Consider the following 14748-nt stretch of genomic DNA (forward strand, 5'->3'; position numbering starts at 1 on the left):
AAAATCCATCAGTCAACGTCAACATCGCAATTTGGAAAAAGAAGAAGAACAATAATAAAGTTGTTTTTGTGCTTTTTTCGTCGAAGTTCCGAAAGTTTCAAGCTTTCTTCTGAATTTGCATATCTAAGTTACACGATTACCATACATCCGGTTTCCTCTGCGTTATATTAATTTTTTGCTGTGTGAACCATTCAAGACCTGAAGAAGAAAGTTCTTGTTAAAAATGAAAGTTATCACACCTCTTGTGTTTACCTCACCTCAATTTCGGCATCAATCTATCTCAAAAGAGAGTCTTAAAGTAAAAAATTTATCAGCTTGAACGTTTTTCCCTTCTTTTCATCTGAATTCAGCTCTCATTTCAAAATGTCAATCAGTGGCTTCGTAGACTTCTTCCAAAAAGGGAAGGTTCGTATTCAAGCGCATCTGTAATACCTACCCAAATTACCTTGAGAGAATAAATCATGTTTCCTGTCTTGACAGTATTGAATGCTACATAAATGCTACTCCTCTCGTTTAATTAATGTATCCAAGCAATATTTACTCTGCATGGCTTTTCTCCTTAAGCTTTTCAAGAATTAGGAAGACAGATTTTATCAACGATTGAATTGTTAGTGTACTCAAAATGAGCATCAGCCATATTGAGATTCTGCATCTACCTTATATGGTCCAATGTCTGATAAGAAAAGTTTAGCATTGCTGCCTTATCCTCAATGATGTTGATCCGGCCAAAGTAACACAAGTGCCATGTGACGTTTTAAAATTTCGTCCGCCATACTATTTTTTTACAGAGAAGTTGTAGGTTGAATCTGTTTGAAAATTTCACTGAATTCCATCAGCAGCACGAAGAAAATTCAGTGAAATTTTCGGACAGCTTTGTCAAACAATCTCTCGGTAAGAACATAAAATGGCGGCAAAAATTTTTAAACGTCGCATGGCGCTCAAGGTACTTTGGCCGGAAGGTGACTACATCTCAACCTTTGTCTCCTTGTCACCGCCAGCATTGGAGTTTTTTTCACCAGAATGCACATCAGTGACAGCGGAGCTCCCAAACGACGTATCTTGGTTTGCAATGTCGTAATCTTCCTGTCACACATTACTTTTGAAATGGCAAACTAACTAAATCAATGTCAGCATAGGCTGGTTTCTGGCGATAGTGTGAAATCATCGTTAACTTTTTTTTCAGACGTTCCGGCCGAAAAAGAAGTTCAATCCTGGAACAATGCGTTATTCCTTACACAAGCAAGCACAGGCATCTTTGAATTCTGGTATCAATCTAAGATCTGTTGTCCAGTTACCCGAAGGAGAAGACTTAAATGATTGGATTGCTGTACATGGTAAATGAACTTTGACAGTTCCCATTTATTTCAATAAGTATCGTGTTCTAACAGATCAAAACTTAATTTGCATAGTGTATTGCTTAAATATTCCACCAATATCCTCAAATCCACATCAATATTAAAAGGGGGTTTTGTATCAACATGAAAACATGACTTCAGAAGTAGGTAAAAGAGTCATCTAAAAAGTGAGATCATGCAGATCATATCACTAGAACTAAGAAAGACGAATCAAAATTGAGAATAGTTTCTGAGCTACATTGTCTCAGTAGACTTACCAGACAGAAGTCCTTCTGTTTACTGATCGTAATTTAATGGTCCCATTGCCCTGTGGAGATCCTTTTTGTTAGTTAAAATGTCCGGCACTCATATGTATGTAAAGAAGCAGGTCATCGCGTAATACCAAGGAAGTGGAACAAAGTTAACCGCTCAGCCTTGGGTAATTCTGTTTCCAAATGATTCTAAACAGTCCAGCTTGACAACTCACCTCTGATTCCGTTTATACAGAGCCTTCTTAAATGTTTGTATTATTTTTTTTTATCCTCAAATGGACTGCGTTTTGTATAAAGGAACCAAGCCACATCAGCTATTACCAAATTTAACTGGGCAATTTAAGTTTTTACGAAACACAAATTGTGCCATTTTTTTGCAAATTTTGAGGAATTTGCTTTGTATGATGCAGAAAATTCACTGAAATTTGCGCAAGAATCCGCACAAACGTTTTCATTCATAAAATTAAATTGTGCAGTTAAATTTAGCAATAGCTGATGTGGCTTGGTTCCTTTCTGCTTAATGCGGTCTAAATAATGTACAAGTTAGCTGATTATTTACGATAAATTTTCTATTTGATAGGCTTTTTGTCTTGGTTTTTTTTCTGATAATACAAATCATTTTTTTTCCAGTGGTGGATTTTTTCAATCGTATTAACTTGATCTATGGTACAATTGCTGAGTACTGTGTGGAAGAAACGTGTCCAACAATGGCAGGTGGTCCAAGATTTGAATACCTCTGGGCGGATGGAGAAAAATACAAGAAGCCAACCCCTTTACCTGCTCCAAAATATGTGTCGTTGCTCATGGATTGGATTGAAGCTCAGATCAACAACGAGAATTTATTCCCTGTCTCAACAGGTACTACCTCTTTCAAATTAAGATTGAAGTTGTAAAAAATAGTGTACTTCCTTCGGAAAATACACAAATAAAGCAGAATTCAGGATGGGTTAGAAAGAAACACTGTCACTAATGATTGTAATTTAAGGTTTTTAAAGTATTTGAGAGAATCTGTGAAGATCTTTTGTCGTTTTCAATATGTCATTGATAAAATATGTTGTTACATTTACTCTTTTTTTGTTTCAGATGTACCATTCCCAAAGAATTTTCAGTCTTTGTGTAGAAAAATTTTAACCCGGCTGTTCAGAGTGTTTGTCCACGTTTATATTCATCACTTTGACAGGATTGTATCCATAGGAGCTGTAAGTCTCAATCCTTCTTTTACATTCCGAAAATTATTATAATTTCTGTAGTTCCAGTTTTTTTTTCTTTTCTTTTTTTTTTTTTTTTTTTTTTTTTTTAAACCTGGCTCTACTACAAATGGATGAAAGGGAGTTCTTTTTCTATGGTGCCATTCAAAAGTTTTTGGTGAACTTAGTCCCAGGTTATTTAGGTTTTTTTCTAAATGTTTTGCTGCCACCGTGAGAAAGGACCCCCAGAAAGAGCTAAAAATTTGAGTATTGGAAAACAGGGTTCAAACTGTGCAATGTGCGCCTGTTGCTTTTAAATTTTTGTATAATAATCATCTTTTTAAAAAATGAAGTTATTCCGCATGCTTTTTAAAAAATGAAGTTATCCAGCATGCTTTTAAAAAAATTCATCGCGGGTGCTATTCTTTTTAGTACTCCAACACTTTTTGAGAAAACGTCATCGCATAAAGGGTGTCTTAAAAAAGATTGTTCTGGTTTTCCAATTAAATAACTAAGTGATGTATTAAACTGCTTTCAACAGATACATCGTGTCCATACCATGTGAGATACTTAACAAGGGCAGCATTATTGGCAATCTGACCACATATACTCAGGAAATTGGGGAAATTGTTGTCTCCAGATGATTTTCCTCTGCTGTCGACAATGAAGCTCTTGCATGCATCAGAGATTTGCAATTTAAGTAATTGTCTCAATGTAAAATTTTGCAAGAAAGACAATAGTGCGACAGGTTTTCTCTGGAATAAACTTAAAAAAAAAAGCTCTTAAAGTTGAGGCTATAATGGAGGGATCCCTCACGCTACGCTGAGAGTCCATCTCGATATATAGTCAAACTCTCCATGCACAGACAGGGACCAAATACATCAGCAGGGTTGCTGTGGTTCCAGCCTCTGAGTATCCAAAGAAAGTGGCAACCCTGCGAATGTCTTACTCCTCACCAGTGCAAGGAGAATTTAACTGGTTTTAGAGATGGACTTTCAGCGTAGTGTGTAAATCGCATATCTCTATATCATACAAGAACTCCATCCTTCAAACTTTTCGTGTGCCCGTGATCACATTGCCAATATCTCTGTAATTATTTTAAAAAAGATAGTTCACTTATTGTCCCATATGACATGAAGATGATGTATCTGTTGTAAGCAGCTAATGTTCCTACAAATATTTTCGAACGAAGCGTTTAAATTTGTATGTTTCTTCGCATTAATATAGTATTTTCTTGCTCATTTCAGGAGCCTCACGTTAATACATGTTACAAGCACTTCTACTATTTCATTCGTGAGTTCGATCTTGTAAGCAGCAAAGAACTGGAGCCGTTGAAGGAAATGACTGTCCTTATCTGTCGTGATAGTTCGCCTGTGCATCAGAGCAGCAGCCAGAGTCAGCGGTAACTTTTTAGTTTATCTTCAAGCAATGTACCTCGCATCATTTACTGTACGCCGAAAAGGTGCTCAAATGATTATCTTTCTTTTATCGTTGTCATAAGTTGTTTTGGAGAGGTCACCACTTCACGACCCTGCAAGTACTCAGCATGGATGAATAATCCTAGCTACACAATAGAGCAGAAACCTCCCTACCATGACTAGCCCAATCGTGCACTGGTTCCCTGAAATGGGCGGAGCCTTGCAAGGTTTTTCTTTTCTGTTTTTTCTTCAGGGGAAAGCGATCATAAAGTTTGGTTAAAAATGGGGGAAAGTTGATTGAATTTGAGGGAAGGCATGGAACTTTTTGCAATCCTGTAGCCAAATAAATTAGGAGGCTCCACAATGCAACCCTTAACGAAGAAAAAATTGTACAAGCTGGAAACAGCCCTCCTTTATTGCAAAAATAGCATGACTGCATGACTTAAAGTTATTTGAGTAAGGAAACCGGTGTAATTTTTTGTATATTTGCTTCATACACATTTGAAAGAATGATACATAATACTACTGAAAGTCCTCCATAATCTCATAATGACGGAATCATGTGTATTGATCAAGAAACTCAAAACCTATATCTTGATTAGGTAAACCTCTTCTTGGTAAGGAAACCGGTGTAATTTTTTGTATATTTGCTTCAAACACATTTGAAAGAATGATACATAATACTACTGAAAGCCCTCCATAATCTCATAATGACGGAATCATGTGTATTGATCAAGAAACTCAAACCTATATCTTGATTAGGTAAACCTCTTCTTGGTAAGGAAACCGGTGTAATTTTTTGTATATTTGCTTCATACATATGTGAAAGAATGATACATAATACCACTTAAAGTCCTCCATAATCTCATAATGACGGAATCACGTCTATTGATCAAGAAATTCAAAACCTATATCTTTATTGAAGTGTTTAAATTTTTCTGCTGTTTCCTCATTTTTCCATGTTTTCAAATGAAATTTTTGACTTTTTTTTAGAGACCCACCAGAAAGTAGTGCAAAGTATTGATTATTTTTTTCATTGAAATAAAATGCCACACATATTTGACCATACCTTTGACCAAGATACAAGAGTTTCTAATGTTGTAATTGATATCTCACCGGTGAATTTCGTTGCTTTCCAAGATTTTATGAAAAGTACTAAGTCTAAGCTCATAAGACAATCTGCAAGTTATGGTAAATCAAATGAAGTGACGTAGCTTAGAGGGCTGATTGTTGAAATTGATAGACAAAGAAGATAAAAGGGATATGGAGGGATCCTATTGGTGGAAGCGGGTGGTTGCAAGTAGACAAAGAAGGTAGATAATAGACAAAGTAACAACAACCCGCTAGAGACCCTAGTTAGTCCATCATTTTCTCCCTTAGTCTATAGGAAGCAACCATTTCAACCATTAGGATTGCTCCATACTCTCTATGTCTTCCTTTGTGTATCGCTTTGTCTATCAATTTTATCAATAATCCTGCAGAGGAAGAGATGATAACTTTTTTAATGCCGATTAGAACAAAAATATTTGCATAAAATGACCACAACACAAACCATGCATCTTTATTGCGGCATTGCAAAATTTCCTCTTTACTTTATTTTTTCGAAGGGGAAGAAGTCAACTATATAGTTTGAAAATACTGATTATTCTGCTAACAGAGAAAATGGATCAAGTAATTCTCAAGAAATTACTTTGACGAGTCTCTAGGAAAAAAAAATAAAGTATGACAGGAAGTCCACAACGTCAGAAATAAAAACATGTCGTTCTGCACTATGGCCCATGTTTTCTTTTCCGGAGATTCAATCATTATTAACCAACATATTTTTAACTGTAATAGTGTATTTTATACATTTTGCTCTACTTATCATTACTTCTTCCTTTTCAAGAATATTAATACTGCCATACATCTCTGAGTCCCTTTAGACCATTCAAAAGTTGTGCAAGCTATTGAAAGCAGGGTGGGATGTGACTATGAATTACAATTTGCTATAAGTGATAATGATGGTTGAAGGAAGTTTTATGTGAAGAATTGAAAATAAAACAAATCATGTCCAAGCAGACTCAAACGGTGTATTTCCCAATAACTTTCCCAACAGTAATAATAGTACTTCCTATGTAATAAAGAAAATGCTTCTAAGTGCACTTTTCCCCTTTTTCTCCCTTGTAAAAATTACATAATTTATTGTAAACTATTTAACTAGTTTAACTCTATTGAATTTTTAAAGAAGATAAATCTTATAGATTTAGCAAAGCAAACCTTGTAAGAAATGCATGAATATTATTTTTAAGTGTCGAAGAAAATTATGCCAGATTTTTTTGTTACAATGATGCTGTCATCTAGTCTCAAGGCTTTTTTAGTTGCAAATAAAAAAATGAAAACAATACATCTGAATAAAAATTAGTATGAATTACCGAACCAAAGACTTTAATGATGCAATGAATTTAGCTATGAATATTTCCATAAAATTTGCATGTAAATTATATTATAATGTATGTAATCATGTTGGCGTCCAGTATTAGCAAATTATGGATCATTATCAGGAACCTAGATTAATTGCCCATGTTTTTTTTTTCTTTTCTTCATTTATTATGATTTATTCATAATTGCATACATTTTTGTGATTTTTTTCATTAGTTAGAAGTAATGCTATGAACCAACGTTGTGAGATTTTTACTTGAACCAAGGAAATTTGGCTGTTGCCTCCTATAATGACCCACTGGGATTTTATTTCAGTGCACTTTTACCTGCATTTTGTAAGCCTCGCACTCTAATTTTTGTTTCTTTCAAAAAAGAAAGAAGTCTAAAAATTCCATATCTACCTTACAATGATTAAGTAACCAGAATGAGAATTTTAAAAGTTGCTTAAAGCATAGAAACTGAGAGGGCTAATAAAATCTGTCTTACAGCAAAGTTAGGTGTCTTTGAGCTTTTTAGCGGACCAAATGAACGGATCTAATCGGGAAATAGCCTAATCACATCAAGCGTTGCCTTATTTTCGTTGATGTTAGATCTATTGATCAGGAAACTAAGCATGGCTGTAACTAGAAATGTGTGATTATATTCCTCATTATCAAGGGTAAAATCACAGGGAGTTTATACGTCTTATTCAGCTCAGTTCTCAGTTTAAAAAATTTCTGAATTTCTTTTACATCCAACCTCTCTGAAACTTCATCGTCTTTAATAGATAAGCGGACAAGATTGACTGCCAGAATAAAGTGTAAAGTTCATTTGCAGAGACACTCCAACCCATCGAAGCGTATAAGACAAAAAAGTTGCCATGATGATGTGATAACAGTTGCAAATACTAGATGCTTATTCTATCTTTCATGGCAGCTCGGTTTGAAGGATCACGTACAAAGTTTTTAAATATTTTATATATTAGTCACTTGTTTTTTGCAACGGCAGGGTAAGAAGGAGCTGTGTAGTTACGCATAATAATTTACCAGAATAAGTCTAAATTTAAGATTTATAGGTCTTGTGAAAACGAAAGCGAGCATATAAGAATCTAAATTCCTCAAAAGAATAATGATGAAGTACATCGTAAGCATAAATTATGAAATTTAATCAGATGTGCTTTGTTAGCTGTACGTCCAGATTACTATGTACCCATGGCCATCTATAATTGTGTCATGAAGTAATGTATACTTTCCATTTTTTATTAAAGTACAAATATGTTTTCTCCATAAGTGTCCAATTTTAAGCTGATCTCTAGATGAGAGTACCCCAATGAAGTCTCTATCAGTATTTCTGCTGTTAAATGTACCAAAAATGTATGTAAATCTTTTTCTGGCTATAGAAAATCATCACAAGTTAGTTAAGGGCATCTAGTCAGTTTCAACTCTACTGATAGCAACTTAATTTTAAGGTTACATCACATCCATTTCCGTCTCAAACTTGTAAACATTTTCGGATTACATTCGGAAAACATTCGTTACTCGTTTTTGCAGCACATACTAACTTGAAAAAGAGGCTTCTTTTTGGTGATTCCTGTAGGTACCAAAACTTCATTGTAAGTAATGTTTTTGTTTCTCTTGATTTTTGCTCAATTAGCAGATCTTTTGTAATCTTTAGTTTATGGATTTTGAAAGTGTCAAAAAGTTCTGAATTAATGGCTGACCAGTCTATAATAGACTACTTTGGGCTCAGTACTTCAAGTTGAACTTCCCTCTCATGCTTATCTATGCTCCATCGATGGCTAAAGTGCGAAACCCCGTATCTCTGTTTGCGACACTGCATACTTCCTGTCATACTGTTTTTTTTTTATCGAGAAACTACCAAGTTCGTGAAAATTGCCTTGATTTCTTTTCTCAATTATCAAAATATTCCGCAGAAATTTCAAGCTATATAGTTGGCTTGTTTCTCTTTGAAAAAGTAAAAAAGGAGGAGAGATTTTGAAACACCGCAACGGAGGTAAGTAGTTTCGCATTTTAGCCATCGACATGCTTTGATGCAATTTTAAAGGTCTTTCTCTTAGTAAAGAAATTTCTCTTTGAAATGAGGATCAATGTTCAAAAAACAATAGTATGAGTAAAGTTACCTAGAACTCAGAACTTACAGGAATTTTGCGTTTAGAACCAGTTTTTTCTTCGTTTTGTGTCATGAGTACTCGTAAATTTCGCTCTTCAATTCAAATTAATGTTACCTCAGATACTTTGAGCAAGCATCATTTTATGAATTGGATGTAGGAAAACTAATGAGATGTTTTTTAAAAATAGCGAATAACAGGAAAAAATTAAAAATAAAAGTAAAATATGAATTAAAAAAATTTAATATTAATCAGTCATGATTGTTACAATTTTCTTATATCCATAATGCTTTTTAAAAATTTAACTTATTCCAAATATTTTGTGTGAGCTTAGTAGTCTCTTAACAAAATTGATATTCGCCCTCTTAGCTGCATTGATTGTGATGCATTCTACGTTTTGTGATTATTTTGCATCTCTCTAGCACTGTTCTTGTTGATACAATTTATTTTTTGTTTAGGCGTTATTTTTTCTTTCACTATTATTGCTTTTACGAATTATTATCACACCAGCATATCTTTTATTTTGAATTATTGCTATCTTATGATTTTTTCTTACACTAATTACACCTTAACGTAGGATTCAAATCTTGATCAAAATGTTTTTGAAATGTACTAACATTTACGTATACCATGTAGGAATGAGCAAGATTTCATTCTGTATTTTTGAAGATTTGATTTTACACTGTCGTGTAAGTGACAGCCAAAATTAAAGTACTTTGTCTCTTGTGAGAAAATTGACCATGATGGTCTATCTCAATTAAACATTCAAAGAAGTTTGTGTTCTTATTTACAAGGATTAGTTTCAGGAACTTTTTTTTATAGTGATTTTGAGTTGTTATTTTATCCCCCATTTCAATTTCGTAAGATAAGATTTATTAAAATCTTTTAAATTAATGTTTATCTCTGAGGAAAGGCCCCATACATTGTTGAAAATTCTGATTACAAATAAGAATAACCAAGGACACTCATATTTAGTACCTAATTTGTTGTAACTGTATCAAACTTTGCATGTAGTTTTAACTACAATAACACCTTTATAACATCATAGTTATAATACATATTGAAAGATGAAAAATAAAAGATGAAAGCAACCTAAATTATTATTTGTTATTCATCTGGACCAAATCAATCCTTCGATGACAAATTTTTCCTAAATCTCTGGCAAAAATATCTTAATGTCATGTGAAATGTGAGCAACACTTACCAACCGGCAACATTTGTTTTTAATGTTTCCATAAAATTGGTCTGCTATGAATATTGCTGACATGTTTTTTCAATAAATATCCGGACTACATTCTGCAATTCAAAACTACAATTTCTGGCTGATCTTTAAAAACACTTTTGCGCTTAGGGAAACTAATAGTATATATGTTGTTTCTTAACTGATCCGGATGCTGTAGTTTCTAATTGCAAAATGGAGTCAATTTTTAAAGAAGATTTTTAATTCTGAAGGAAAATCTATTTTTTCAACTACGTGCAATGAATCGCTGGCATATACTCATCAAGCTTAGATTAGTTTTTCTACAAATCCATCCTGTAAGGGTTTTGGATACTTCCAATCGTAAACATTTCAGCTTCAATCCTTTCTTTCACAATAACTCCTTGACTTTTCAACCAAGCTTTTGCGGCTGTGTAGGAAAAAGTAGTCAAACAGTTAAACGTAATCTCGTTCAAATTTTTATCACGAATAAATTTCACCATTTCATCGGTTACAATACAGTTGCAAAACCAAAATCTGGTCACTTTGCCTTTTGCAATCTTTATATGAAATCTTCCATTCTTCACGGTTCCAACATCCAAGCATTTCTGATCACACCTTTCTTGTGGTGTTAGTTGTGCTGTGAATTAAAAAAAGGGCGGAGAAATTAAACTATTGTACTACTCCCAATTTTATCTGCCGTAAACCCCTTTGATGCATAGACCCTTTAGGATAAGTTTGCAGCGAAGATAGAGGGACTACGCACATTATACCAAGAAATTCGGCAGCAGCTAATTTTCAATTTTATTTAATAGGATTTTCTTTACGTCCTTGAGCTTTTGAAATCGAACTTCCTGTGTACTAATCTCTAGAAAAGTGGTGCTGAAAAGTGAATTTTGTGTTGTTTTTTACACACAATATCCAGTACAAATGTTGCAGCAACATATTGGTGATCGAAGACAGTTTTCGTCTCCTCACAGGTGGGTGAAATAAAACAGACAAAAGGATACAAAATCCTATGCATGATACAAGTATGCAGAGCAACATTCACACACACATAACAAAAGACCCTCATCTACATCAGGAAGCGCTTGTAAGAAGGCTGAAAATTCACATTTTTAGCCCCTCTTTCTCCGATTGTAGCACAAAAAAAATTCAATTTTAAAAGCTCATCGTATTCGGGAGGTCATAAGGAACATCAAATCAAATCGACTACATTTTGCAATTTGGAACTATAAATTCTAGCCCAGTTTAAAAACAACGTTTGTGTCATTAGTTTCCCTATGTACATAAGTGTTTTTCCAGAAGAGCCAGAATTTATAGTTCTAAATTGCAAAATGCAGTCCAAATAATATTGGAATTCAGCCGGTGCTCAATTTCCTGGAATTCCGTGTCCAGTCCTTTGAGTGGTAGTCTTTCTAGATGACCGAGACATTTTTACAAGACCATGTCTGAACCAACCGATTGTAAGTGAATATTAATGCAGAAAATGCATGCTTTAATTGCAACTTTTAAAACGATTGTTTTATTTTCTTCAAGAAACCCGATCAAAATTTTGCCTTGCAATTTCGTAAAATCTAGTAGAATAAATTTAGATAGATTTTTTTAATGCATCAGCTTGAATGGAGTTTTCCTCAAAAGCTAAAAATATTTCCTGTACAAATTTCCATTTGTCAAATCGTAACAAGAATAAGGAGGAAGTTAATTAATTTGACCAGTGCCTATGCCTGTACCTAGTAAAAATGACTGGATCCTACTTAAATATCAACGACGAAACTACCAGACCACATATCTCGGTTTACGACATTACAAATTTCCTGTCTTTCTTTATTCTTGGAATGGAAAACTACTCACTGGCAATTCTTGGAAACTTCCGTGATTTTTCCTCTCTGTATGGAGAAAACTATTAAAACTTCAAGGAATGATCTTGATTTATTCTCCTTCAAGAACCTAAGATGGGAGCGGAAATTTTTAAACACAGCAGACGAGATACGTAGTTTGATAGTTTCATCGTTTACACAGGGTGTCCGAAATTTAATGTGCCTGCATGCTTAACTTTCAGGATCGACTTTTCATCTTAAAATATGACTTTTATCCCCTATACACTTATGCCCGAAAACGCTTCACAAGTGAGCTATGCGCTATGCTTTCTTACAGTCCTTGCAGTAAAAATGACCTACCCAACAAGGAGTCTCGAAAATCTGAAACTTTTTCAAAGCTCTGCTGCGTCGAAATGATGCGTTTCTCGGAGAGTTCGTGCAGTACCTCGTCCGCTTGATTTTTTGCGCTCTTTTACGTGCCTTGATCCATTTTCCCTAACATCATCTATCAAAAAAGCTGTAGCAATTTTAAAATTCGGGAACGCTTGTGACGTCATTTTCCGAAGACGCACGTCCTTGAAAACAAGAAAAATGAACAGCATGCTAAAAAATATCCCCTACACAAAGTTTCAGCTACTTATGACAAAATGACGAAGAGATACATCAATTTGAGAGGATAATGATGGCAACTTTGGAAGCCCATAGCTCACTTCTGAAGCGTTTTTGGGCATTTGTGTATAGGAATAAATGAAGAAGAAAAAAAAAAAAAAAAAACACTAAGAAGTGGCCCGAAACTGTATGTAACAAGGTCCTAATGAGGTCTAAAAAGGCCCAAACCGGTATAGATCTCTCGACGTGACTCCAACTTAATATTCCTATGCAAACTGCCTGAGCTGAACACTCTCCCCCCTCAGTTTCGTACTGGTGCGCATTAGAGCTCAAAAATAATTTTGACTCTAATCTTAATTTTTGGAACTCCTTGGCTTTGATTTGCCCGCGAAATGATGTGGACCAAGCACCATTTCTCCACCTTGTTACATATGTATAGGAATATGAAGTCATATTTTGAGCCGAAAAATCGATCCTGAAAGTTAAGTACGTTGACTTCCGGACACCCTGTATTTTGTAGTAATGATAGACAAATTCATTAAAGTAGATTAAATTTATAATACCTTCGCAGCCATGCAGCCAAATGATTCCAGGGAAAATGATCAAAAATAGTAGCAGAGAGGCTTTTACCTCGGTGTCAACACGCAACTTCACTTGCCGCGACATGGCACTGACGAAGTATTGTCCTCAAGTGCTCCGACTGAGAGGAAAAACTAGAACTTTGGAAAGCTAGCCCGAAAAATGAACCAAAAAACAGATCGAAAAAATGACTCATTCCCCTAAACAAACGCAAGCATCTCTCCGTTCGAGAGCTTTTTTTTCCTCTTTGAAATTTTTTCCTAGAAACTCATCAATGTGAGCAATGGGTGTCATTGCACGCAAGTCGTGATGCTAAAATTTTTGACCTGTAGTTGAAGAAAGTAATTGATAGTCAGGGGCCATGATGAGGGAGCGTGGATTTGAAACCTCTGGCAGACCTAACTCATATCTCAGTAGGGAATTTTCAAAATTCATTTTTAAAAAACCACAATGATACAGAGCACAGTGCATACAGATGGCTAAGTTCAAATATGCATTTCTCAGATTGCCAAATTTTAATTCTCGGCTGATTATCCTACGAGGAGAACTAGCTGAAAGTTTCTATTGAAATTTTTCATTAGTTTTCTTCGTTTCGGAAAAATCAGGTAAAATTATACAGAAAACTTTTGATTAGTTTTCTATGGAAAATATAAATCATGACTGGAGATTTCAAACATCACGCTAGAGATTTGCATTCTTTGCAATCAGCGATCGATTTATTGTGAACTGCCTATGAGTTTCGCAGACAGGGTAAAGATTGGTTAGAATATGGTTAGATCAGGTGTGACGATAAGATTCCCTTCCTAAAAACTCAAGGGTCTCATTCACAGTTGGATTGCATTTAGCAAAAAGGAACCAGCAAGATTAAAGTGTTTTCAAAATCTTGCAAATTCTTTTTTTTCTTTTAAAAATACTAAATATCTGTGCAGTATTAAAATTAACACAATTATTTCCGTTTAAAATTAACAATTTTTTGATGGGATGCAAAAACTATGTGCTATTTTGGGATATGTTTTAGATACTTATGAAGAGGCAATATTTTAACAACACTGTAATTGCACTGGTTCCTTTTTGCTAAATGCGATCCAGTTGTTCCTGAAACTGCTCTTTTCCTCAGAATGCCCCATACAAAGTAGATTGTGAATAAGAAGAGTTTAAGACAAACCTTAATATAGCATCATAAAAAGGAAAATTTTTACGAGTCTCGTGTAAAATTCGAAGGTGTAAACTTCGAACATGGATCCTTGCAGGAGGTAACAATGATTTGTTTCCATGAAAAATTAAAATTACGAAAGAAATGCCGTTTCGAAAAATTTAAGGATACATTTGTAATTACTTTAAAGTTTGTTAAAATCATGATAGAATATTTTCTTCCGCACTTTTTATTGTTTGCTGTGACAAATCATTGTAACCCCTTGAAAGGGTTTATTTCCAAAATTGTACCGTTGAATTTTACTTGAGATTTGTCAGGCCGTGACATAGAAATCAAAATTTGGATTTTTTTAAAAAATGAAGGAGTTATTGAAGGGCATTTTTTTTTTAGGTCACAGACCTATTAAAAATAAAACCAATTCTTGTAATTTCCGTGATGCTCTTATTTTCAGTATAGTTTTTACTAAGGTTTAATTCTTTTACTGCAACTTTGAGGGAGAGCAGAGAGCCTGCAAGAATTTGAGGAATTTCTTTAATTTTTTACTCTGAATACTTAGCCCTTTACAACACTTTAAAGTGTCAAGATGTAATGTCTGTGACAAAGAATAAAATTCCCTGCATCTTGTAGGCCCAAAGTTCGGATTTTTTGATCAA

General features: G+C 34.4%; 2 protein-coding genes across 2 annotated transcripts; one reads left to right on the forward strand and one right to left on the reverse strand.

Annotated features, from left to right (window-relative positions):
• Positions 1–74: 74 nt before the first annotated feature.
• On the forward strand, positions 75–9833 carry Mob3 (MOB kinase activator 3). Its single transcript, XM_019045762.2, has 5 exons — positions 75–405; positions 1184–1334; positions 2237–2464; positions 2690–2805; positions 4041–9833. Exons 1-5 carry the CDS (start codon positions 364–366, stop codon positions 4197–4199), a joined length of 696 nt encoding a protein of 231 aa, XP_018901307.1. The 5' UTR covers positions 75–363; the 3' UTR covers positions 4200–9833.
• Positions 9834–9971: 138 nt separating this feature from the next.
• On the reverse strand, positions 9972–14720 carry LOC140225641 (uncharacterized). The gene is made up of 2 exons (XM_072305212.1): positions 12927–14720; positions 9972–10574 (listed from the first exon to the last, which is right to left on the reverse strand). The coding sequence occupies exons 1-2, from the start codon at positions 13027–13029 to the stop codon at positions 10258–10260; spliced, it is 420 nt and encodes a 139-aa protein (XP_072161313.1). The 5' UTR covers positions 13030–14720; the 3' UTR covers positions 9972–10257.
• Between the last annotated feature and the right edge of the window lie 28 nt (positions 14721–14748).

The sequence above is a fragment of the Bemisia tabaci genome, chromosome 10 (genome assembly GCF_918797505.1).
Source record: "Bemisia tabaci chromosome 10, PGI_BMITA_v3".
NCBI classification, from domain to species: Eukaryota; Metazoa; Arthropoda; class Insecta; order Hemiptera; family Aleyrodidae; genus Bemisia; species Bemisia tabaci.